Raw genomic sequence first — 26,671 nt, 5'->3', positions numbered from 1 at the left:
CCTGCTTTTATATGTTATACACTACCTGACAAAAGTCTTGTCGCCTATCCAAGTTTTAGGAACAATGAGTAATAATAACTTATAAATAATAACTTGACTTCTAGTTGATCATTTGGTATCAGAAGTGGGTTAAATGAAAGACAAAGGCCTCTAGATTACACTTATTTTACCAAAATGAAATATGATCATATCTTGATTTTTAATGATTTAATTAGGACAGTAAGGTCTGACTTTGCTTAGACAAAAGTCTTTTCACTTAACAGAAATAATGTCCAGTCTAGAATATAAAGTCATGCAGTGGAGACAGAATGAATATTGTGTCTGACTCCCATGAGCTTGGAGGACTGCATCCATACATCTCTGCAGTGACTCAAATCACTTATTAATAAAGTCATCTGGAATGGCAAAGAAAGCATTCTTGCAAGACTCCCAGAGTTCATCAAGATTCTTTGGATTTATCTTCAATGCCTCCTCCATCTTACCCTAGACATGCTCAATATTGTTCGTATCTGGTGACTGGGCTGGCCAATCCTGCAGCACCTTGACCTTTGTTTTCAGGAACTTTGATGTGGAGGCTGAAGTATGGGAAAGGGATACCTCAGGCTATTGATGTTGCCATCCACTTTGCATCGCACACCTACATACTGAATGTAACCCCAAACCATGATTTTTCCTTCTCCAAACTTGACTGACTTCTGTGAGAATCTTGGGTCTCTGCGGATTCCAGTAGGTCTTCTGCAGTATTTGTGATGATTGGGATGCAGCTCAGCAGATGTTTCAGCTTTTCCAAATGTTCAACTAGATGTCAAGCTGTTGTTTGTTGCTCTTACAACTGGGATTGAAGACAAGATTGTTGTCAGGCACACATTAAAGGGACAAAAACGCCATTTAAATGTTCTTGTAAAAATGTTAGTTATTCTTTATATCGTCAATTTTCTGGAAGTGGAATGCAGATTTAAAACAGAGCTCATTTGGACACCTCCTAAAACGTTTTCAGGCAAATTTGAAAAATCACCTTTTCCTCACCTATCAGTAAACATTGTTTGAAAAAAAAAAAAGTTTCTCTGAACTCGCTGGGACCTCCGGGGGAGATTAGATGAGATGACATAAGCTGCACATTCAGATAAAATGTTTAAGATATGAATTTTTATCTAAACATGATGTACGATATATACTGCGTCACTACAATTGATTGAGGTCATGTCCATGTTTTGCACAATAAGTCAATATATTGATTATTATGACAGGCCTAGTACTAAGTGCATGTTTCACTTTTACTGTTGTTATTCTGCTTTTGTGTTAAAAGTTTGGGATAAACGTAATAACACTTCCTAAATCTTTTCCCCCAAGAATTATGATGGTTTAATAGTCCGATCAGCGACCAAAGTTACCGCTGATGTCATCAATGCTGGCAGTAGCTTGAAGATCATCGGCCGAGCCGGAACAGGAGTCGACAACGTGGATGTGGATGCGGCAACCAAGAGAGGCATCATTGTCATGAAGTAATGAAGCGTGTTGAGTCTCGCTCTGGCCTCTCTTCTGTTTTCTGCCTGTGCTAAAGCAGGTTGCTCTAGTTGAGCACATTTATTCTTAAAGGGATAGTTCACCCGAAATACAAAAACTACTTTTATTTAAAACTGTGATGTTTTGTACAAACTGTGGTCTTTAGTGACTCATAACATCTTTTTAGATCTAGTATTAATATTATTATTATTATTATTTATTTATTTTTTAAAATAATTTTTATTGCATTTTTTTGCATTTACACTTGTATGTATCCTTTACTGCTGCACATTTTATATATCTGTAAAGTGCTATGAGATTCTAATTTTAAAGGTGCTATATAAAAATAAAGTTTATTATTATTATTATTATTAAATGCAAACCAAAGATTACTGGCACTTTAAAAGCCACAAAAAAAAAAAAAAAACATGAAAAAAGTAACTGGATACCTGCTGTAACTCTCTATGATAAACATGCACATTTGAATTATTATTATTAGTATTATTATTATTATAAAAATGCAAACCAAAGATTACTGGCATTTTAAAAGCCACACAAAAAAATTATAATAAACAGGAAAAAAACTAACTTGATACCTGCTGTGACTTTCTATGATAAATTGAGGTCTTAAAAACCAAAGCAATCAGTCTGTGGCAGTAATTGAAGATTAACTTTACTGCAGCATTATTAATGTTATTCGCAGCCTCCACATACAGCCCTGTGTGTGTTCTAGACATTTCTATTTTGGGTAAACTTAGTTTTTTTTTTAAATAAAACAAACATTTTAATGAAGTTTTGAGCAGAATGTTCTGGAAATACATTTTTGTTATTATTATTAATTTTTAGTGAAGAAAGCGATTTATTATGAGAATTTATGAAATTTATGATTATTTTATGTTTTTTAACACTCCAAGTGACTCATAACGTCTTTTTCGATTTTTTTTTTTATTATTGTTATTATTATTATTATTATTTTGTTTTAATAATTTTTATTATTGCATTTTTTTGCATTCATCCTTGTATGTATCTTTTTCTGCTGCACATTTTCAAATGTAAAGTGCCTTGAGATGCTGCTTGTAAAGATGCTTTATAAAAATAAAGATTATTATTATTATTGTTATTTTTATTAAAATGCAAGCCAAAGATTACTGGCCCTTTCAAAGCCATTAAAAAAAACAGAAAAATAAATTTATACCTGCTGTGACTCTCTATGATAAACGTACACAAGGTTGAATTATTATTGTTGTTATTATTATTATTGTTTGTTATTATTATTATTATTATTTATTATTAAAAATAAAGATTATTATTATTATTGTTATTTTTATTAAAATGCAAGTCAAAGATTACTGGCACTTTAAAAGTAAAATAAATACACAAAAAAAAACAGAAAAAAACTTACTTGATACCTGCTGTGACTCCCTATGATCTGTCTGTGCCAGAAATTGAAGATTATCTTTACTGTAGCATTGTTACTTTGATTCACAGCCTTCGCATACAGTCCTGTGTGTGTTCTAGACATTTCTATTTTGGGTGAACTTTGTGATATATATATATATATTTTAATGAAGTGTTGAGCAGAATGATATGATAATTTCTGAAAATGATGATTGTTTTATGTTTTTAGCACTCCAAGCGGAAACACACTCAGTGCTGCTGAACTCACCTGTGCTCTTGTGATGAGCTTGTCAAGGTAAACCTGAATTTTACTAGTTTACTATAGTACTTTTCTATTATTTTAAAGGAATCACATGTATATTTTGAGAATGAGAACTAATTTCATGATTACAAAGCGTATTGTAGCTTACTAAACTCCAAGTTTCTTATACTACTTTGTTACTTTTCTTGTCAGAATTATAAACAAATTAATTTTCCTTCAGCTTAGTCACTTATTTATCAGAGGTCGCCACAGTGAAATGAACCACCAACTTATCCAGCATATGTTTTACAAAGCAGATGCCCTTCCAGCTGCAACCAGCGACCTTCTTGCTGTGAGGCGACAGTGCTAACCACTGAGCCACCGTGCCGTTTTTTTTTTTAAGCTATTGCAAATGTTATCTGTTCTAATGATGTTCTAATCAACTTTAATACCTTATTAAATATTGTTCATATTTTCTGAATTTCTTAGACATATTCCTCAAGCTGTCATTTCAATGAAAGATGGAAAATGGGATCGTAAAAAGGTATGTGCACCTTTTTATTTAAGGACCATGTTTAGGTGCCAGTTTGATAGAATGTAATAAAACTTAAGATGTTTCAGTGCATATGCAAATTTGCTCTGGAAAACAGTAGTTTCATTGACTTTAGGCATCAATCTCCTTCCATATTTGTTCTGCTCTTCGGCCGCCTTTTTGTACCTTTCGACACTGAAACAGCCATAAAAGTGTACCATACCATACCGCTCAGTGGAAACGGGTCATAAAAGAGCATGTTTTCTATATGAAGGCAGCACTGATGAATGTGTTTTTTTTTATTTCAGTTTGGCTGTAAATACATGCACAATTTGGCTGTGTTTAGGTGCTCATTTTTATACTTTTTGTGTACACATGGTGGTATACCACATTAATATCCTTCATGAATAAACATGATTATATAAAAATCGTACTTAATTTATTAATTTATTTATTTTTGCTTTGTTTCGAGTACAAATGTAAGAAATAATATGGCAAAATTAAGTTTTTTTTTTCCTTAAAAAAAAAAAAAAACTAAATAATCTGTCAATGCGGTAAGCAAAATAATCCTATGTAAAAAGGGAAAAACAAGATTGTTTTGCTTACACCATTGGCAGATTATTTAGCTTATGTTAAGGATAGCTCACTTAATTTTAGCATTATTTCTTTAAAACAAGACTATTTTTGGCTGGCTAGAAAATGCTTCTTGATTTAAGAATTTTCAGATATTTGAACTAAAAACAAGCCAAAACATCTAAGTAAGAAAAGCACTTTTTGCAGTGGTATGCCAAAGAACCATTGCATAAATCCATTCCATATGAACTCATATGCAAAGACATCAGTTACATAGGTATTTATCAGTGACACTATCAAACTGTGTGCATGTTGATGCATGACTTTTGGCCCTCATTACCTTCCATATTTTCCCTATGAATGGCATTGCATTTGTGGGAAGACTATTGCATGCATATTATTTATTTATTTGCTATATATTGCACTTTTTGGCAAATCATCCTGTTGTTCTATGCTTACAGAATGTTCATCTTTTTTATACAACATACATAGTCTTACATTCTGCAGAGATGAGTAGTATGCCATTAATTTTGCCATCAGCGTTCAATCAGTCATCACTAATCGATTGTGATGCCTGAATGTGTTGCTCAGCATTGTTATGCTAGATGACTGAGAGCTTTGCTAATGATTTTGCAGTTCATGGGTTCAGAGCTGTATGGAAAAGTTCTTGGCATTGTGGGACTTGGAAGGATCGGCAAAGAGGTGGCTACAAGAATGCAGTCTTTTGGTATGAAGGTAAGATCACTGTGTCCTTAAAGGTCAGTTGAAATGTGCACTTTGTATTCGATGTTTGGCGTAATCTCAACTGAACATGAAGATAGAGTGGGGCATTTAGTAGCTCCTTCCCTTTTAAAAACACAGCCAATAGCATTTTATTTTTTTATCACAGTTTTGTCAGTAAGAGTGATGAGATCAAGCACAGCAAATGTGAAGTGTCTTGAACGGGGCGGAGCATGTCAGATACTAGAGAGTATTTTATTGGTCAGTGTTGATGAGAACCTGAAGTATGAGGTGATGTCAAAAAATTCATTGATCCATTTCTGTAAAGAATACATGAGGAAGCATCAAGCATTAGTGATTAACATGTTAAGTCAATACAAAGATGTGAATAGACATCCTGTGGCAATATTTGTGTAAATGAGGTGGCACAAATGGTGGGATTTTGTGCGAATTAATCGCATTTTGGTCGACACCAGACAACAGCTCATCAAACTAGGCTCAGCTCATGCATGAGCACAGCTGAAAGCCTCCATCATCCAGGTAAATTTTCTGGAGGAGTTGCAAACTCGCCGAGCTGGGTGCACCTATAATGCTGCGTTCACACCAGACGCGGAACGCGCGTCAAGCGTTAGTGATTTACATGGTAAGTCAATGCAAACGTGCAAATAGACATCCTGCGGCGCGATATGCGCGAATGGCTCGGCGCGAATTGCGCGGGGCAAATTAAGCGTTTTGCATGTTTGACGCGCTTAACTCGCGCGAATCTCTCGAGTTCGAAAATTTGAACTTCAGCGGACATTTGCGCCGCTTTAACCAATCAGAAGCTTGCTCTTGTGGGGGTGTGATTGTGACGTAGAACCTGTTGATGGTGTCCTGGGGGAAATCCTCCAGGCAACACTGACAACAGGTCATCAAACTGGGCTTTGCTCAGTCAGAAGCACCATTGAAAGCCTCCGTGATCCAGGTTCAGTTTCTGGCGGAGTTTATGAGCTCACACAGCTGGATGCACCTCTGAAAGCATGTAGTGGACTCAGACACGGCCCTAATCGTATCAACACTATTTTTCAGCCCTCATAAAGTACATAAACACTGTTATTTTCTTCATAAAATCCATGTTAGCCATTTAGCAAAAAAGCTAGAGTCACCGGGCAGACAGAAGCCCTGCCCATCACGCAAATTTGCATCTGTTCTGAAGTGAATTTGACACGCGAATGAAGTGGATTTCACGCGCGAATAGATCGGGGTTTGACGCGCGAATGAAGCGAGTAAACTCAAATGTTCATGCGGCTATTTACCCGCGAATAGCGCAATTTATCTGCGTGTTCCGCGTCTGGTGTGAACACAGCATAAAGGATCTAGTGGACTCAGACATGGTGCCGAACGATTCTACGCTAGTTTTCAGCTTTCCAACAGCACATCAAGCACAGCTACTCGTTCAATAAAATACATGTTATACATTTTAAGAGTTCACACTTAGATACTGTTTGACAACTTGTTAGCAAGTTAGCAGGTTTGGCATGCTGTCCCGGGAGAGAACCCTGAGCTCGGAGATAGCTGAGCCCAGGGCTCCCGCCAGGTCCATAAAGCATGTGAGGGGAGTACGAGGTCAGGTGTTCTCGAGAGCTCCCCTCAGCAAAAGAGGAAAGGAGGAGAAGGGCTGGATGGGGGGTTTCTTCGGGAAACGAAGATAAGGGAGTAGATCTTAGCTAGGTTATTTATAGTGAGTTTGGATCAATCCGATTGGCTAGCCAATGAGTGTAGATGAGTGGCCAGCTGCAGTCAATCATATCACGTGCTCCTCTCGAAATTAGTTTGTGAAACTTCATTTTGTAAAGAAGCTAGAGTCATGGCGTTAATCCACGTTTGTTGTGAAGTGAATTTCACGCACGAATGAAGCGAGTAAACTCGTGATGTTTACGCATCTATTTACACGCATCTGCTCTGAACGCAGATTGAACATGAAACAATTAAGCTGTCCCAAAAAAATCAACTAATTTTAAGCAAGTAGTTTGAACAAGCAGCAAAAGTCATTTTTTGAGCGTAGTCGGAATTGACAAACTGCAAAAATGGGATGTTTCTATCTTCATTCATTCATTTTCTTTTCGGCTTTGTCCCTTTATTAATCTGGGGGTCGCCACAGTGCAATGAACTGCCAACTTATTCAGCATATGTTTTACTCAGTGGGTGCCTGCTGCCACCCATCACTGGGAAAAACCCATACAGTCTCATTCACAATCATACACTACGGCCAATTTAGTTTGTTCAATTTACCTGAAGTGCATGTGTTTGGACTCTGGGGGAAACCGGAGCACCCAGTGGAAACCCACGCCAACACGGGGAGAACATGCAAACTCCACACAGAAATGTCAACTGACCTAGCCAAGGCTCAAACCAGCGACCTTCTTGCTGTGAGGCGACAGTGCTAACCACTGAGTCACCGCGCTGCCCTGTTTCTATTTTATTTGATTGTTTCGATCTCTGTCTTTCGGATGAGACGTTAAACTGAGGTCCTGACTCTCTGTCATTAAAAATCCCTGGCCAAATCTGCCCACTGGCCTCTGTCCATCATAACCTCCTAACCATCCCCATATCATACTTGGCTTCATCACTCTGTCTCCTCTCCACCAATCAGCTGGTGTGTGGTGTGCAGTCTGGCGCTAAAAGGCTGCCATTGCATCATCCAGGTGGATGCTGCACACTGGTGGTAAATGAGGAGATTCCCCCTATTGTGTAAAGCGCTTTGAGTGCCCAGAAAAGTGCTATATAAATGTAAGGAATTATTATTATTATTATTATTATTATTATTATTATTATTATTATACACGCAAATTTTGTTTTGTAGCACTCTAGCTTAAGACCGACAAACTTATACTAACATTCAAACTTTATTTTATTGTCATGGGACCTTTTTAAAAACTGATTTGACTTGAAAAGCATTATAAATATAATCTTTTGCATCCCTGATAGACCATAGGTTATGACCCGATCACTCCTCCAGAGGTGTCTGCGAGCTGGGGTGTGGAGCAGATGACTCTGGATCAGTTGTGGCCGCAGTGTGATTATATCACAGTCCACACTCCCCTCATGGCCTCCACCACAGGTACATACAGTCATAACAGCGCATGAGAATGCGTTTGACAAATTAATATGCATTTTAAATTCTGGTTCTTAGATGGCTTGACTAAAGATTTAGGTTCTAAGATACTTGCATGTAAATTAATTATATATAAGAATGCTTAATATACAGGTTGGGCCATTTGTATGGATACACCTTAATAAAATGGAAATGGTCGGTGATATTAATGTCCTGTTTGTGGCACATTAGTATATGTGAGGGGGCAAACTTTCCAAGATGGGTGGTGACCATGGTGGCCATTTTAGTCTTTCATGAGTTATTTACAAGTTTTTGACCACTTTTAAAATGTGTTCAATGTGCTGCCCATTGTGTTGAATTGTCAATGCAATTGGATTGTGGATCTCAGAAGTGTGCAACTGAATACCATTGGAGAAGATCACATATTCTTTGAGAGGAAAGGATGAAATATTTAAAAAGATTTGGAATCCATTTTTGAACTACATTAAAACAGTACCACTTGATTTGATTTGACAAAATGTTTTTGTTTCTACTAGCTTATACTGTATCTCCTCCCTTTTTATTTATTTATTTAATTTAATTTTACTTATTTATTTAATATACGGTGTATGTTTTAATTTAGTTTGTTTGCTGTTTTGTTTTGATGTTCTGTATTGTTAACTCTTGAAAAAGCGAAATAAAAATATATAATCGAGTTGTCAATGCAACCCTCTTCTCTCACTCTTCACACACTGATAGCAACACCGCAGGAGAAATGCCAGCACAGGCTTCCAGTATCCGTAGTTTAAGGTGCTGCACATCTTGTATCTTGTATAGACAACAAAGATAGTGGGGCCATTTTTCATCAATGGAAACCTCAAGGCCACTGGATATTTAACATTGCTACATGATGATGTGTTTCCCTCTTTATGCAATGAATCTGGCACGTTCCCTGAGTTTTCCAGCAAGATGGTACACCACCACATTATGGGTGTCAGATCCGAGCATTCCTTGATGAACAGTTTTCTGTAAAGTAGATTGGCCCCCAGTTGAATGGCCCCCAAGGTCTCCTGATCTGACCCCCTTAGACTTTTATCTTTGGGGTCATAAGGCAATTGTCTATGGTGTGAAGATACAAGATGTGCAGCACCTGAAACTACGGATACTGGAAACCTGTGCTGGTATTTCTCCTGCAGTGTTGCTATCAGTGTGTGAAGAGTGGGAGAAGAGGGTTGCACTGACAATCCAACACAATGGGCATCACACTGAACACATTGTATAAGTGGTCAGAATTTTGTGAATAACTCATAAAAGAATAAAGTTACGTTAAAACCAAGCACATCATTGTTTTTCTTGTAAAATTCCCAATCAGTTTGATGTGTCAAATGACCCTCTTCGAATTGAAAAAAAAAAGTTGGATCCAAGATGTCCGACTTCAAAATGGCCACCATGGTTATCACCCATCTTGAAAAGTTTGCCCTTACATATACTAATGTGCCACAAATAGGACGTTAATATCACCAACCATTCCCATTTTGTTGAGGTGTATCCATATAAATGGCCCACCCTGTAGAGTGGCATGCTAAAAAAGCTGGAGTGCAGATTTAAAATGTAAATTCAGTCAAAACAGAAAATTCTGCCATCATTTATGCATCCTCTACTTGTTCCAAACCTGTTTGAGTTTCTTTCTTCTGTTGAACACTAAAGAAGATATACTGAAGAATGTTGGGGAAAAAAGCAGTCATTAGCTATGTTTCCATGTAAAGATGCTAATTAAATTTATGGGCAGAACTGGATTATCGCATAAAAGACATGCGAATAAAGCAGCGTTTTCATCCAACAAGTCAAAGAGAAGAAAATCATAATTTCCTGGTAAACTGGTGCCGAATATCAACAGTAAAAACTGAATTTGCTGCAGTAGGAGAAGCTTCAATCTTTGCGTCAATCTTTTTTCCATTTAATAAATGACTTGCGTCTCAGAAGACGATGCCACAAGCAACTCTCCTACCTCAGCAGATTTCGTTTTTACAGTTGATATTTGGTGCCAGTTAATCAGGAAGTGACGATTTTGTTCTCTTTGACTCATTGGATGGGAACACTGCTGTATTTGCACGTCTTTTATGCGATAATCCTGTTTTGCGCATAAATTTAATTTGCATATTTGGATGGAAACATAACGGTTCTTACTATGGATGTCAATGGCTGCTTTTTTCCAACATTCATTCATTCATTTTCTTGTCGGCTTAGTCCCTTTATTATTTATTAATCTGGGGTCGCCACAGCGGAATGAACCGCCAACTTATCCAGCAAGTTATTACGCAGCGGATGCCCTTCCAGCCGCAATCCATCTCTGGGAAAGATCCACACATATACACACACACTCATACACTACGGACAATTTAGCCTACCCAATTCACCTGTACCGCATGTCTTTGGACTGTGGGGGAAACCGGAGTACCCGGAGGAAACCCACCTGAAGGCAGGGAGAACATGCAAACTCCACACAGAAATGCCAACTGAGCCGAGGATCGAATCAGCGATCCAGCGACTTTCTTGCTGTGAGGCGAACGCGCTACCCAATGCGCCACTGCGTCGCCTTTTTCCAACATTCTTTAGAATATCTTGTTTTCGTTTCCCAGTGTAAAATCAAACCCTTTTCTACACAGGTCTGCTCAATGATGCCTCATTTGCGAAGTGTAAGAAGGGTGTGAAGGTGGTGAACTGTGCCCGTGGAGGGATCATCGATGAAGCCGCTCTGCTTCGGGCTCTGGAGTCGGGTCAGTGTGGAGGAGCAGGACTGGACGTGTTTGTGGAGGTCAGACTGGGAACAGTTTAGCTTTGTGCTGCTGATAAATACACTGTAAAATAATATTTGTTAATTAACAGTTTCTGTATTTTGTAGGGATGTAACGGTATCAGAATTTCACGGTACAATAATACCTCGGTATGAATGGCACGGTACGGTATTTATTGAATAATTTACAGGAAAAACAAGACTAATGAAAAGACTCGAAAAAAGTGCTAAAAGTGTTTATTTACCTTAGCACTGAACATATCAATGACATACAAATTAGCCATCTATCTGTAAGTTTCGAAACTGGAACTTCAATTTTTCAATTTTAATAACAAAAAACTATTAAACCATATAAAAAAATAAAGTTTCGATGTAGTATTGTTGAAAACTCATCACATTCAACATTTAATCACTCACTCACTTAGATAGAGATGGGTTATTTAAGGAAAATGATCATATAACTATAATCTGGTAAAAGCTGGGATCTCTGGGCATTTACAATGTCCCCTGCAACAGAAAAAAAACCCTCTCCTTTGGGACTGAGGTTTCTGGGACTGAGAGATATGATTTAGCCAAGGTTGACAGCAGTGGGTAACGTTGTGCATTTTCTTTCCACCACTTGAGAGGACAAGCCATGAGTGAGATAGAGGTCTCTTTGCGGTACAAGTCAATGTCTGCATCAATCTAACAAGTGTGCTGTGTTTCTGCAGTCCCCATGACTGTTTTTAGTCGTATTCCCCGACTTATATTTCACCAGTCTGGCAGTGCCTGCATACTGTTTTTTTCTTTGTCTGTCACCTTTTCTCCTTTTTCGTATCTTTTTAGAAAGAAACCGAAATGCTTCCACACATTCGATTTAAAATCAGCTTTAGGTTCGATCATTTCCAGCTCTTTTTCTTCCCCGATACTAGCAGCACACTCCATTTCCGCATTACTGGATCTGTAGTGACAACAGACCGCAAAGGATGATGGGAATTGTAGTTCCCGCTACCTCCCGTTCGCTTCATTCACCCAAGCAAACTTTTCTCAGCAATATAGTTTTATTGAGTCATGCGCCTAGGGTAATATTGAAAAAAATTACTATTGCGGTATGACGGTATTTACAATATTGTTACGTCCCTAGTATTTTGTGATTCACAAGTGTTTGCTGTTTTTTTTTTTTTTTTTATGTTTGTGAATTGCATTATAGGATGTTGATCTCTGCTCTGTTGACTTTTGATGTTGAAAATTCAACTCTACAGTTTGGCAATGTGACTTTTATTGACATTTTAGTACTTTGAAATGATATAAGAAATTATATAAAGAGAAAAAAGTCTGCAAAATAACAGAAAATGAACTGGAAGTTCATTACAAGGATGTTATAGTGTAATATACAACACCACCCAAGGACAAAAAATCACTTTAATTTATTAAAAATTGTTAATAAAATAATTTTCAAGGTTAAAAGTTAATAAAAGAAAGATCTAGATTCCATAATGAAATTCAAACGCATAAATAAATGGGGAAAAATAAAAAGGTAAGTCACTAAATACAGAAAACTGCTAATTTACTGCTATTTTTCACAGTGTAGACAAGGGAAATCAGAAGACACTGAAAACTGATGGTAGAAGTATCATGCAGCTGATAATGAATACTGAAAGTCCAGGAAGAAAGCAAATCATCCACAATGAGGAAATTTAGACAGTATGCATATTAGCATTTACTGTAGTTGTGACGATCAGATTATGCTTATAGAAATAGTTCACACCCAAGAGATGAATTCTGCTGTCAGTTACTCATCCTCCACTTGTTCCAAACCTGTTTGAGTTTCTTTCTTCTGTTGAAAACAAAGGACCAAATACTGAAGAATGTTGCATAGAGCAGCGATTGACTTCCATAGTGTTTTTCGTACCTATTATAGATGTCAATGGCTGCTGGTTTCCAACATTCTTCAGAATATTCTTTTGTGATCAACAGAAGTAGGAAATTCACTAAAGTTTAGAACCACTTAAGTCTAAGTAATGTTCCTTTTTGGGTGAACAATCCTTTTAAGTTATACCTTGATAAAGGAAAATGATTTAATGCATTTACAGTTGAAGTCAGAATTATTCTTTTTCACAGTATTTCCTATAATATTTTTTCTTCTGGAGAAAGTCTTATTTGTTTTATTTCGGCTAAAATAAAAGCAGTTTTTAATTTTTTGAAAACATTTTAAGGTCAATATTATTAGACCCCTTAAGCTATATATTTTGATCTACAGAACAAACCATCATTATACAATAACTTGCCTAATTAGCCTAGTTAAGCCTTTAAATGCCACTTTAAGCTGAATACTAGCATCTTGGAAAATATCTAGTAAAATATTATGTACTGTCATCATGGCAAATATAAAATAAATTTATTTATCATTATTAGAAATGAGATATTAAAACTATTATGATTAGAAATGTGTTGAAAAAAAAATCTTATTTCCATTGAAGAGAACTTGAGGAAAAAATATAAAATAATTCAAATTGTACAGGAGGGCTAATTTTGACTTCAACTGTATATCACCACATGCATTGTCGGCTTGTTAAACATAATGGGGTTAAGAATGTGCAAATGAATCTAATGAATCATTTAAAGTGATGAACTTAATGAACCGAATGATCCAGTCCAGCAAATTCAACTGATTCTTTCTGACCGATCTGAGAACCGATGAGCTGTTAATACTGCGCATGCGTAACTTTCGGTTTTGTTTTGTTTTGTTTGGTTTGGTTTGGTTTTTCTTAATATATAACAAACAGTTGTGTATTTAACAAAAACAAGTAATTTTAAAGTAATTTCACTCAGGTCCAAGTCAAGTCTCAAGTTATGACAGTCAAGTCCAAGTCAAGTCGAGTCTTTTTTTGAATATTTGTCAAGCAAGTCTCAAGTCCTAAATTTTGTGACTTAAGTCTGACTCGAGTCAAGTCATGTGACTCGAGTCCCTCATCTCTGACTTTTTTAAATCGTGCATTTTCGTATGACTGAATTACGAATTAGCCACTAAACTGACAAAACTTAAGTTTCCTCATGTTTACTCAACATGCTGTGCAAATTTTTTTATTTTTTTGGTGTTCAGGAGCCTCCTAGAGAGCGGGCGCTGGTCAACCACCCCAATGTCATCAGCTGTCCTCATCTGGGTGCCAGCACAAAAGAAGCACAGGCTCGCTGCGGGAAAGACATCGCCCTGCAGATTGTGGACATGGCCACAGGAAAAGCTTTAGTGGGAGCTGTGAGTGATCCTCAATTTGTAGTCTTAGAAATAAACTTGTTATAATGTAAATGACTTCATACAGTGCTGTGACAAATGTCATATAAACTTACAATAATCATACTCTTATATAATATTTATTTACCATTTTTAAATACTGTTTATGTTACGTACAGATGTGGAAAAAATTGTTAGTACCCTTAAATTTCGTCCACGTATTTGTATACTATTACAATATACTCTTACCGGCCACTTTATTAGGAACACGTGTCCCACTGCTTGTTAACACAAATTTCTAATCAGCCAATCACATGGCAGCAACTCAATGCATTTAGGCATGTAGACATGGTCAAGACGATCTTTTGCAGTTCAAACCGAGCATCAGAATGGGGAAGAAAGGTGATTTAAGTGACTTTGAACGTGGCATTGTTTTTGGTGCCAGACGAGCTGATCTGAGTATTTTAGAAACTGCTGATCCACTGGGATTTTCACACACAACCATCTCTAGGGTTTACAGAGAATGGTCTGAAAAAGAAAATATCCAGTGAGTGACAGTTCTGTGGGCACAAATGCCTTGTTGATGCCAGAGGTCAGAGGAGAAGGTCCAGACTGGTTCGAGCAGATAGAAAGGCAACAATAACCCAAATAACGACTCGTTATGACCGAGGTCTGCAGAAGAGCATCTCTGAACCCACAACACGTCCAACCTTGAGGCAGATGGGTTACAGCAGCAGAAGACCACACCAGGTGTCACTCCTGTCAGCTAAGAACAGGAAACTGAAGCTACAATTTGCACAGGCTCACCAAAATGAGAAGATTGGAAAAACGTTGCCTGGTCAGATCAGTCTTGATTTCTGCCGCAACATTTGTATGGTTGGGATAGAATTTGGCATCAACAACATGAAAGCATGGATTCATCCTGCCTTGTATCAACAGTTCAGGCTGGTGGTGGTGGTGGTGTAATGGTGTGGGGGATATTTTCTTGGCACACTTTGGGCCCATTAGTACCAATTGAGCATCATGTCAACACCACAGCCTACTCGAGTGTTGTTGCTGACCATGTCCATCTCTTTATGACCACAGTGTACCCATCTTTTGATGGCTACTCCCAGTAGGTTAACTCACCAAGTCATAAAGCTCAAATAGTCTCAAACTGGTTTCATGAACATGACAATGAGTTCACTGTACTCAAATGGCCTCCACAGTCACCATATCTCAATCCAATAGAGCTCCTTTGGAATGTATAACAGGAGATTTGCATCATGGATGTGCAGCTGACAAATCTGCAGCAACTGCGTGATGCTATCATGTCAATGTGGACCAAAATCTCTGAGGATTATTTCCAGTACCTTGTTGAATCTATGCCATGAAGGATTAAGGCAGTTCTGAAGGCAAAATGGGGTCCAGCCCAGTACTAGTAAGGTATACCTAATAAAGTGGCCTGTTAGTGTATATAGCACAAAAAATTCTTTATTTTTAAATCACTAAATGGCCTAGAACCTACAGTTCTGAAGGCAAAAGGGGGTCCAACTCGGTACTAGAAAGGTGTTCCTAATAAAGTGGCCGGTGAGTGTTTATAAATAAATATATATTTTTTTTATCTAGCTCTTTCAAAAATAAAAGTTCTGTTATTAATGTATTAACCCTTATGTATTTCCAATCCCCTGAGACCCTTATTCATCTTCATACAAATTAAGATATTTATGAAATTCTGGAGCTCTCTCGTCTTCCATAGACAGCAATGGTCATGAGATGTTTAAAGAAAGTCCAGAAAAGGAACCAAAAACAAGAAATATGTCTTCAGTTGTTCGAGTGTAATCATATGAAGATCCCAAAACACTTTTGTTTGGGGTAAAAAATGACTTTGTTCGCCTTTGTCTTAGCCGCATCAGGTCATCAAGGTTAGCATTTGCAGTAGGACCTATTACCATTAGCATTAGCATTGCCTGTAGCCTGATCTGATGTGGAAGACATTGGGTTTTAGTGCGCAAAATGTCTTTGGAGCTTCATATGATTACAGGATGTTTTGACAATAATATTGGTTCATTTTCTGGACTATTGCTGTCTATGGAAGATGAGAGAGCTCTTGAATTTTATCTCCATTTGTGTAAGATAAACAAAGTGTATTTCAGTGACATAAGGGTGAGAAATGAATGATTGAGGTTAAATTTTCAAGTGAACTAACCCTACGTTCTCTGTGGAGTTTATGTGATCATTTTTATAAACGTCATTATTAAATGTTAGACAATATACTTTGGTATGACATGACATGAAAGAGTATTCTGGTGATGTTCATGAGAAACTAAAAAAGTTTGTGTGTGCATGTGTGTGTTGAAATCTCAATGTTTGTGATGTTCAGGTGAATGCTCAGGTGTTGGCCAGTACTTTCTCTCCTGACTCTCAGCAGTGGATTCGTCTGGGAGAGTCTATGGGCAAAGTGTTGAAGGCCTGCAGCGCTTCCACACAGCCCTGCAGTCAGCTCCATGTTACATCACTGGGTGGGTGAATCCTTTCAAGCAGGTGTCAAAGCCATTGCCTGGAGAGCCGGAGCTCTGCACAGTTTAGTTCCAACCCTGATTAAACACACTTGATCAAGCTATTTAAGGTCTTCAGGCTAGTTTGAAATCTACAGGTGATGCTGCAGTCGCACTAGAGTTTGAGCATTCGAAATTCTTCAGTACGATGCTGCGAAAAGGGGCGGGATTAAACAAGATGAGAAGATGATTAGATGTTTTAAAAAGCGAGTGATTGGTCCACATTTAAATTTTCTGTCCAGAGAGGTCATGTTTTGATCTTCAATTAGTCTTACGTAGTCACGTGATGCGATTTCGCAGGTAAGAGTTCACCAAGCTTGAACTTTGCACTGCAGCTACTGCGAAACTGACGCATTCGCTTGCATATGAATGGCAGTCTATGGGGAGACCTATGCTTTACGCAGGGCTGTCCAAACTCGGAACTGGAGGGCCGGTGTCCTGCATAGTTTAGCTCCAACTTACTTTAACACACCTGCCTGGAAGTTTATAGTATACCTAGAAAGAGCTTGATTGGCTGGTTAAGGTGTGTTCAATTGGGGTTGGAACTCAAATATGTAGGACGCCTGCCCTCCAGGACCGAGTTTGGGCATCCTTGCTTTAACACATAAGTCTCAAACTCGATTCCTGGAGGGCCACAGCTCTGAACAGTTTTGCTCCAATCCTAATCAAACACAGCTGATCCAACTAATCAAGGTTTTCAAGACTACTAGAGAACTATTATGCAGGTGTGAGTTGGAGGTGGTTGGAGCTAAACTATGCAAAGCTGCAGCCCTCCAGGAATTGAGTTTGAGACTATTGCTTTAAAGCGGGGTGCCCAAACTCGGTCCTGGAGGGCTGGTGTCCTGCATATTTTAGCTCCAACCCCAATTAAACACACCTGAAGCAGCCAATCAAGCTCTTTCTAGGTATACTAGAAACTTCCAGGCAGGTGTGTTGAAGTAAGTTAGAGCTAAACTATGCAGGACACCGGCCCTCCAGCATTGAGTTTGGACACCCCTGCTTTAAAGGAACAAATCACATAGATATCTTGTCAAAACTGTTGTCATTAACTCAATTGCATACTATAAAAAAATAACTATTGTTGGGACAAGATGTGTACATATGTGACCCTTAAAGCACCTTTTACTAAAATGGAACAAAAATGCCTTTCAACAGGACAATATTTAGCTGTGAGACAACTATTTTAAAATCTGGAATCTGAGAATTCATTAAAAGAATCTAAATGAAGAAAATAAATATAGAAAATAAATATTTTAAATAGAAAATAAATAGAAAATAGAAAATTTGCCTTTAAAGTTAACCAAATTAAGTTCTTAGCAATACATATATTACTAATCAAAATGCTTTTTAATATTTTTTGGTAGGAAATTGGTGGCACAGTGGCTCAGTGGTTAGCATTGCCACTCACAATAGAGGAGGTCACTGGTTTAAGTCCCAGCCGGTAAGTTGGCATTTCTGTGTGGAGTTTGCATGTTCTCCCTATGTTGGTGTGGGTTGCCCTCACAGTCCAAATACATGCAGTATAGGTGAATTGGATTAACTAAATTGCCCGTAGTGTATGAGTGTGTTTGAATGTGCGAGTGTATGGGTGTTTTCCAGTACTGGGTTCAGCTGGAAGGGCATCCGCTGCGTAAAACATATGCTGGGATAGTTGGCAGTTCATTCCACTGTGGCGACCCCATAAGCCACTAAGCTAAAGGAAAATGAATAAATGGCACGAGATTTACAAAATATCTTCATGGAACATGATCTTTGACCTAATGTTTTAATCATTGTTGACATTAAAAAGAAAGAAAATATTATTTTGACCCCTTTAATACATTATTGCCAATTTCCTTAAATATACCTGTGCAAAATAAAACTAATGTCTTTTTTCCATGGTCAAATTTTATTTCATAAAAACAAAAATAGGAAGAAGTAAATTATTCAGAATGAAGGACAAACAAGGCTTGTAATCTCACATGTCAGCTTCTGTCAAACATTATATTGCATTATAGGGCTGGAATGACACACTCAACATATGATTTATGATTCAATACAAATACCAATAGACTTAAGACTTACACACTCATGCTTATTGAAAGGGAAAGAAGAACCTATTGGTGACTTGTGTAAGAATAATTTGACGATAAAACATTTTAATGTTTTTATTCATGAAATATGTTATGTTTAAATGTTTTAAAAAGGTGTCTTCTGGATTAATTTCAGGATGTTTATGATTTATCAAACTAAAAAACTGTGTAGGACTCTTTTCAGTGATGTTATTTGTATGTCTTTTTGTACAATTAATGTTTATTAAGAAACTGGTATGATTGCATGTTAAATATTGTATATTTATTATAGGTTTTGCCATGAATATAGCCAATGCTGCTGATGCGGCATTAAAACATAAATAAAATATCACCGAACAAAAAACCCACAATGCAATTTTTAAGCCAAAATACTATACATTTTGTACACTAGTGTACTGTTATTGTTGACATTACATTTTATCATCAGTTGTTCAATCATGCCATCTTGTGGTAAGATCGTGTATGCAATTTTAATGCACTTTATGGATTGAATATTTACATACTATTCTTATCCACCAAGTTTACCAAAGCTGCATTTAAACAAACATGCTGGTTAATAGTATTATATATAAAGTGTATTTTATTTCTGTAGTGCAATACAATTTTTTTTTTAAAACAAATTCTTTAGAAATCCCTCTAATATGCTAATTTACTCATTTTAAAAACAGCATAACAATTCTCTAAAACATTGTGGTGTTAATATTTCAAGTGTAAATCATAATGCTTTGTTTTTTATGATTATTTGATGAATGGATTTTATCAATAATGCATTTATTTTGTCTGTTTAGGTGAAGCTTTAAAGAAGTCCACTGGGTTTTTGAGCTCAGCAGCTGTTGTTGGTTTGCTCACTGAAGCTCCTCATAATGGACCCAACTTGGTGAATGCGCTGCCTCTGGCTAAAGAGACTGGAATCACCGTAAGACATAGTTTCAGGTTTCTGAACTACTTCAGGGTTTCCACAAGCTTTTAAAGTTTTAAAGTCACAACTGTAGGTCTTTATTATACTAAATTTGCTTAGTATTCACCGTATGACATGATCTTTTAAAGGAACACTCATTTTCCCATTTTAGCTTAGCTTAGCATAAATTATTGAATCAGAATGGAGTATTAGCATCACGCTTAAAAAATCTAGAACTTTGATAATTTTCCTATTTAAAGGTGCCCTGTAAAGAAAATCTTGGTTTACCTAGGCATAGTCGAATAATAAGTGTTCAGTACATGGAAATGGTCATACTGTGAGCCTCAATCACTAACATTTCCTCGTTCTTATGTAAATTCTGCGAGTGTAAAACCCCGGTGGAAAACGGGTCAATCAGAACACAATACAGACTCTTGTGTTGCTCTCGAGGCATGTCCTCAAGATTTGCATTTATATTAGGTCGCGTTCTACGTCATCCAGACCTGATGAGCACCACATCATCAGGATATCATCAGCCAAAACAGACTAATATGTTGCACATTTGCATGCCCCAGGCTGTGTTTTGAGATTTAGAAATGATAATTTTCCTTCCTTATTTTTTAAGTTTGTTGGAGTTTTTATTAACCTTATGTATAAGAGACTCTTATTTTGAAAACAGGAGATGCAGAAAGTCAAAACCACGCACACAAGTTTGTTTTCTATGCGTTACTAAGTAAAGACTCTTTGTAGCTCTTTAGAACATAAAATGCTGGATGTACAGATTAAAAATGCATCCAGCCCACCCTGAAGAGACCTAAGATATGTATATATCTGTATGTTTTATGTATGTAAATTTATCATGTTTATTGGTCAAGTTGGCTGAATATGGTGGTAATATAAGGTAACAAACACATGTAGACTGCTAAGTGTTGGGTTTTATGCACATTTAAAAGTTAGAAGGAAATTTACTGCTGCTGTACCATGGCTGTAGCAGGCACACTAATATCTAGCTGGAGACTATTTTCAAGTATTGTGTAATATCATTGTACTTGCTGAAGCCATAACAAAGTCCCCTGATTATTATGTGAGAATGAGGGTGTAGTTCCTAGGCATATCATCGTTGAAAATAGCAACTTCATTTTCCATCGTTCATAGTACACGATCTAACTAAAGAAGAGTCAATGAAAATTATCAAAACTAAGTCTTAGTACACAATGTATGCTAATAGTCTAATCCGATTCAATTACCCATGCTAAGTTAACATTGGCTGAATGGATTTAAAAATTGGTAAATCTCTAGAAAAGTTATTAATTGAGCCTATTTCCACAAATGTGGATGCTAATGGTCTAATCTGGTTCAATGATCTAAGCTAAAAGTGCTCCTGACAAATCTGGAGATCAGCTGAATGTATTAAAAAACGGTAAATCTCTAGAAAAGTTATAAAATAAGTCTATTTCCAAAAAAGTGGATGCTAATGGTCTAATTTGATTCAATGATCTATGCTAAGTTAAGCTAAAAGTCATCCTGACAAACCTGAAAATCCGCTGAATGGATTAAAAAATGGTAAATCTCTATAAAAGTTATAAAATGAGCCTATTTCCAAAAAGAAAAAAAGGGCATGCTAATGGTCTAATCCGATTTAATGATCTATGCTAAGCTAAGCTAAAATTGCTCCTGACAAACCCGTAGATCAGCAAAATGGATACAAAAATGGTAAAACTTTGGGAAAGTTATAAAATGAGCCCATTTCCAAAGATAAGTGGATGGTCTAATCCGGTTCAGTGATCTATGCTAAGCTAAGTTAAAGGTCCTCCCATCAGACTCGTAGTTCAACTGAATAGATTAAAAATGGCTAATCTCTAGGGAAGTTATAAAATGAGCCTATTTCCAAAAAAAAGTGAATGCTAATAGACTGATCTGATTCAAAGATCTATGCTGCTAAGCTAGGCTAAAAGTCCTCCTGCCACACCAGTAGGCCAGCTAAATGGATTAAAAAATGGTAAAACTCTAGAAAAGTTATAAAATAAGCCTATTTACAAAAAAGTGGATGCTAATGGTCTAATCCGATTTAATTATCAATGCTAAGATAAGCTAAAAGTGCTCCCGCAAACCTGGATATCAGCTAAATGGATTCAAAAATGGTAAATCTCTGGGGAAGTTATAAAATGAGCCTATATACAAAAAAAAGTGGATGCTAATGGTCTAATCTGATTTAATGATCTAAGCTAAGCTAAAAGTGCCCCTTACAAACCCATAGATCAGCTAAATGGATTTTAAAATGGTAAAACTTTGGGAGTTATAAAAATGAGCCTATTTTAAAAAGTGGATGCTAAGCTAAGCGAGTCTTCCCGCCAAACCCATAGATTGGCTAAATGGATTCAGAAATGGTAAATCTTTGGGAAAGTTATAAAATGAGCCTATATTTCCAAAAAAAAAAAAAAAAAGTAGATGCTAATGGTCTAATCTGATTCAATGATATGCTAAGCTAAGCGAAAAGTGCCCCTTACTAACCTGGAGATCAGCTGAATGGGTTTAAAAATGGTGAATCCTTGGGAAAGTTACAAAATGAGCCTATTAACAAAAAAGGGGGATGCTAATGGTCTAGTGTGATTCAATGATCTATGCTAAGCTAAGCTAAAAGTGCCCCTTACAAACCCATAGATCAGCTGAATAGATTTTAAAATGGTAAAACTCAGGGAATTATAAAAATTGTTTTATAAAATATTTTGTATAAAATATTTACAAAAAAGTGGATGCTAAGCTAAGCTAAAAGTCTTCCCGCCAGACCCGTAGATTGGCTAAATGGATTCCGAAACGGTAAATCTTTGGGAAAGTTATAAAATGAGCCTATTTCCAAATAAGTGGAGTGTTCTTTTAAAGCACAAGCTCAATGGTGCTCTCCCCCCCAGAAGCTCTGGTAATCTGTTGGATTCTCAAACTGCAGGTGCACACAGATCATAAGGCCTCGGATGAGCGGGAGGCATGTGTGATGGAGGTCTCTGTGAACGGCAGCCGTTATAAGGCTGTTGGTTCAGTGCAGGCTGGTGTTCCTGTGCTGTTGGAGCTCAATGGAAGTGTGTTTCGACAGCCTGTTCCTCTGACTGGACACCTGCTGTTCTTCAGGGCCAATTGTTCCACGGAGTTCCTGTCCTCCATAACCGGTAAACACTCATTCACATTCTGCACAAATGCTCTCTAAAAAGAAAGTTCAACCTAAAATGAAAATTTATTTAGCATTTATTCACATTTAAGTGGTTATTCTGAAGAATGTGGGGGGAGAAAGGAGCCATTGACATTCATAGTAGGAACAAAAAAAAAAATACTATGGAAGTCAATGGCTGTTTTTTCCCAACATTCTTCAGTATATCTTAAGAAACTCAGTCAGGTTTGCAGTAAAATAATGACAGAATTAAACATTTTGTGGGAACTATTCCTTTTACTGCAAGAATATCTTGGATGACTATGTGCAGGGCTTTCATATATATATTTCAATATGAGTAATTTTGGTATTTTTTCGTTCTGTTCTTAAGTATTGGACAGATACAGATTTTTAGTAATGTAATTTCTAGAAGATAATGTTTGAAAGTTGATATAAATAATTGCAAACCATTGGAAGTCATTAGTCGAAAGTCACAGTGAGTTCATACATACTGTAAGAAATTGTATACAGTGCAAGTCAAAATTTTTAACATTTTAAATTCTGTAAGAAATATTTCTAAACTTAATAAAGTATAATAAAAAGCTGTTTTACTGACTTTTTAAATTACATTTTGACCTTAGCATTTATTTATTCATTCATTCATTTCAGCCAAAGAAAAGAAATACGACTTTCTCCGGAAGAAAAATAAAATAGGATAAATAATGTGGAAAGATAAAGCCTGCTTTGGTAAACATCACTTGGGAGATATTTGGAATTTGTTTATTTTTTTATTAATTCGGTCCTTCGGTCCATTTACTTATCCAGCATATGTTTTACAAAGAGGATGCCCTTCCAGCTGCAACCCAGTACTGGAAAACATCTATACACTGTCACATCACTTGAAATCAACACAAATTAAGTTTCCATTTTGTTTGCGTTGCCAGTGATGACGTTGTCAAATAATTCTAAGTACTTAAGTTGTATATCATGACATACAAGCGTTTGGTTGGAAGCTTGATTTTCTGGCTCCGCCTTTGGCTCTATCAGGTAGTTCCTTCAACGCATGCCCAGGCTCCAACTTCAGCAGTCTTTTGCAACAGTTTGTGCCCATCATAAGGCGTTTTGCCTTCAAAGCGTTCAATAGGAAAAGGTGCCGTCGCGTCATCCATATTTTTTACAGTCATTTTGTCTGACCAAGAAATTCCTATGCTACATACTAGGTCTGCTATTTGTTGTCACATGATCTACTTGGGTCAGTTGCGTCTTTTCACTCCTGTTCATAATTTCTATAGTGCAGGGTTTCTCAATCACGTACCACCAACACTGCATCTATTGGATGTCTTCTTTGTCACACCCATTACAGGTCTTTTAGTCTCTACTAATGAGCTGAGGATAGGAATCTGGTGAGTTGAGACATAGAAAATGTCCAGAGCTGGTGGTTGACTAGGAACGTGGTTGAGAAACACTGCTACAGTGTAAAAAAACTTTAAATAAAAGAAATTTTGATAAAAGTAGTCTGTCATCCAGGTTCTTCTTGCCTATTTCTATTTAAATTCCGCATGAACCGGAAGCTGTGACCATTTTATTTTTTTTTCCTATTGTGACGTAGTTTCTAGAGAGACGGTAAAATAAATGAGAAACCAGTGGGCGTGGCTTGTTTTACTACTGTGAGCCAATTAGGTGTAGTAAAGTAGGCACTTCATTCAGAAAGATCAGGAAAAGAGTTTCAGAAAAATTATTACCACCTAACAGACACCAAAACTGACAGTTGGAGGGGCATAGTTAGATATGTTAGCCACGCCCACAGACGGACGTCATCTGAGAATATATCTTAAAACAAACAGGAAGTGCGTATTCAGATTTCAAACTTGGATTATAAGGACACAATTGCTTTTCTCTTAATGACATAACTAACAAAATCATATGGTTGGTTTAGTTTTTATTTGTACTTTAAATACTGTGAATTCGGACATACTACTCGGATAGCATGCTGTATTTCACTTATTGCATAGGCTTCGTCATAAATTGCCTACTACTTGGTAGGTATTGAATTTGAATTTACTAGTCTGGTGTTAGAGAAGTACGTTCTATACAGTATGAATGTGAGTAGTTTGAATGGATGACATGACCTACCCGTGTCAGTTGTGTCGCTTCACTCCCATTTATGAATTCTCTCCCAGTGCATCATAGTATAGCATAGCGTGCATCAGATGCGCACTTCAGAATAACACTGGTAGTAGTAGGTCATCCGGGTACTTCTCGCATACTATTTTTCGAATTCTATTAATTCGGACAAACTACTCTGCTTTCATACTTTTTTTGCGTACGATATAGTTTGGAAGTAAGCAAGTTGAGACACACCCATAGTATTTCGAATGCATCTTCACTTTACTCTCCTTTCATCTTTTCCGCAGGGGTTTTGGCCACTGCAGGTGTGGAGCTGCAGTCCTTCAGTGCCTCTAGCAGCAGCAGTGGTGGTGAGAAGTGGTACTGCATGGGCATCTCCTCTCTGCTGGGGGACATTGGGGCCTTGAAGTCTTTAGTGAAAGACGCTGCACAGCTCACCGTCTAAATACAACAGTGATCCAGCAGACCTGATCCGCTTAACATTCCAGCATCTAAAGCTCTAGCCGGACTGAGATCCATAGCGTACTGTTACTTACCTCGTTCATATCACTACAAACCTTAAAATAACAGCGTACTGTAGAAAGAGGAGTTTTACCGTTTCTGTTGTCATCTGTTTACTAAATCCACTATTTGTATTGCAGAAACAAAAATGTGTTTGATAAAAACAATAACCATCAGTGCTGGTGTCTCATTTTGAAGTAAAGTGTTGTTTTTTTCTGTCACTTAAAAATGTAAAAATCAATAGCTGATGCCAGTTTATATTGCTAATATAGACATTTCTTGAATATGAAGTGGACTTTCATCATGAGAAAGGGCTCTTCGGGACTGCCCCAACCTTCTGTTTTTCCTTTTTGGATTAGCAATCATTAACCATGTTAACCATGGATCATAAAATCCACCAGTGAAACCATTCATCTGTGGGCGTTACAGGTAATGAACTTATCCATTTTCACAGGAGTTTACAGGGGTTTTCTGGAGGGGTGAAGTATTCAAAGCTTATTAAATGGTCATAGGGGTTCCTCAGGGTTCAGTTCTTGGACCTCTTCTGTTTTCTATTTACACAAGATACCTGGGACCTATCATTCAGGCTAATGGTTTCTACTATTAAGCTGCTTTGACACAATCTACATTGTAAAACCGCTATACTAATAAAGATAAATTTAATTAAATACTTTTCTACTGCTAATGAAATCGCTTTAATTATTTCAACTAGTCGATTTAACAGTATCTAATCAGTGAGGTGGAAAACCTTTATATGCAGCTTAATCTAGTGAAGACTGAGCTGCTGGTTATCCTTCATATTCTGGGGGTGTTCTTCAACCTAATGTTATTAATATATTTGACAAAAGGTTTGTGCTGGACAAATGACTCGTGATCCAATTATACCTGGTAAATTTATGATGTTTTTTGCTCTGAAAATATTACGTTTTGGACAAAGTATGATAAAAAATATAACGTTTTTGACAAAGTATGATCAAAAAATGGTATCCTCATCATATGATGTTGGTAATAATGACAAATGTAATGACATTCTTATTCACAAGGGAATACCTTGATTTACCTGCTAAAAACAGCCTGGTTTTAGAGGGGTTTTGGCTATTTCCAGGATGTTTTCCAGCCTGGGCTAAACTGATCAAACTGGTAAATGACCAACTTAAAACAGCTAAAATCAGCCTGGTTTAAGATATAGCTGGTTTTGCATGGGCTCCCAGACTGGTTAGGCTGGTCTAGCTGGTTTTAGCTGGTCATCTTTAGCCTGACCAGCTAAAACCAGGTTGAAAATTGCCAAAACCCCTAAAACCAGGCTGGTCGACCAGCTAAAACCAGCCAACTGGGCTGATTTAAACTGGATT

The 26,671-nt window shown here is 37.1% G+C and overlaps 1 protein-coding gene across 2 annotated transcripts in view; it reads left to right on the top strand.

Annotated features, from left to right (window-relative positions):
* phgdh (phosphoglycerate dehydrogenase) overlaps positions 1–25,987 on the top strand; it is a 28,287-nt gene extending 2,300 nt beyond the window's left edge. The window contains exons 2-13 of one of the 2 annotated variants that reach the window (XM_073911596.1): positions 1,351–1,502; positions 3,131–3,196; positions 3,632–3,686; positions 4,884–5,988; positions 6,120–6,432; positions 6,803–8,067; positions 10,707–10,855; positions 13,917–14,069; positions 16,408–16,546; positions 19,443–19,570; positions 22,497–22,713; positions 25,106–25,495. In XM_073911596.1, the coding sequence (XP_073767697.1) occupies positions 7,995–8,067; positions 10,707–10,855; positions 13,917–14,069; positions 16,408–16,546; positions 19,443–19,570; positions 22,497–22,713; positions 25,106–25,263 (1,017 nt within the window). In that variant the 5' untranslated portion in view covers positions 1,351–1,502; positions 3,131–3,196; positions 3,632–3,686; ... (1 more) ...; positions 6,120–6,432; positions 6,803–7,994 and the 3' untranslated portion in view covers positions 25,264–25,495. Of the gene's footprint in view, positions 1–1,350; positions 1,503–3,130; positions 3,197–3,631; positions 3,687–4,883; positions 5,989–6,119; positions 6,433–6,802; positions 8,068–10,706; positions 10,856–13,916; positions 14,070–16,407; positions 16,547–19,442; positions 19,571–22,496; positions 22,714–25,105 lie in introns of both variants that reach the window. The other variant, NM_199577.2, reaches the window with a different exon arrangement.
* The last annotated feature ends 684 nt before the right edge of the window (positions 25,988–26,671 follow it).

This window comes from Danio rerio, chromosome 9 (genome assembly GCF_049306965.1).
Source record: "Danio rerio strain Tuebingen ecotype United States chromosome 9, GRCz12tu, whole genome shotgun sequence".
In the NCBI taxonomy this organism is placed as follows: Eukaryota; Metazoa; Chordata; class Actinopteri; order Cypriniformes; family Danionidae; genus Danio; species Danio rerio.
The sequence above is the reverse complement of the archived record's forward strand: the minus strand, read 5'-3'. Positions and strand labels throughout refer to the sequence as shown.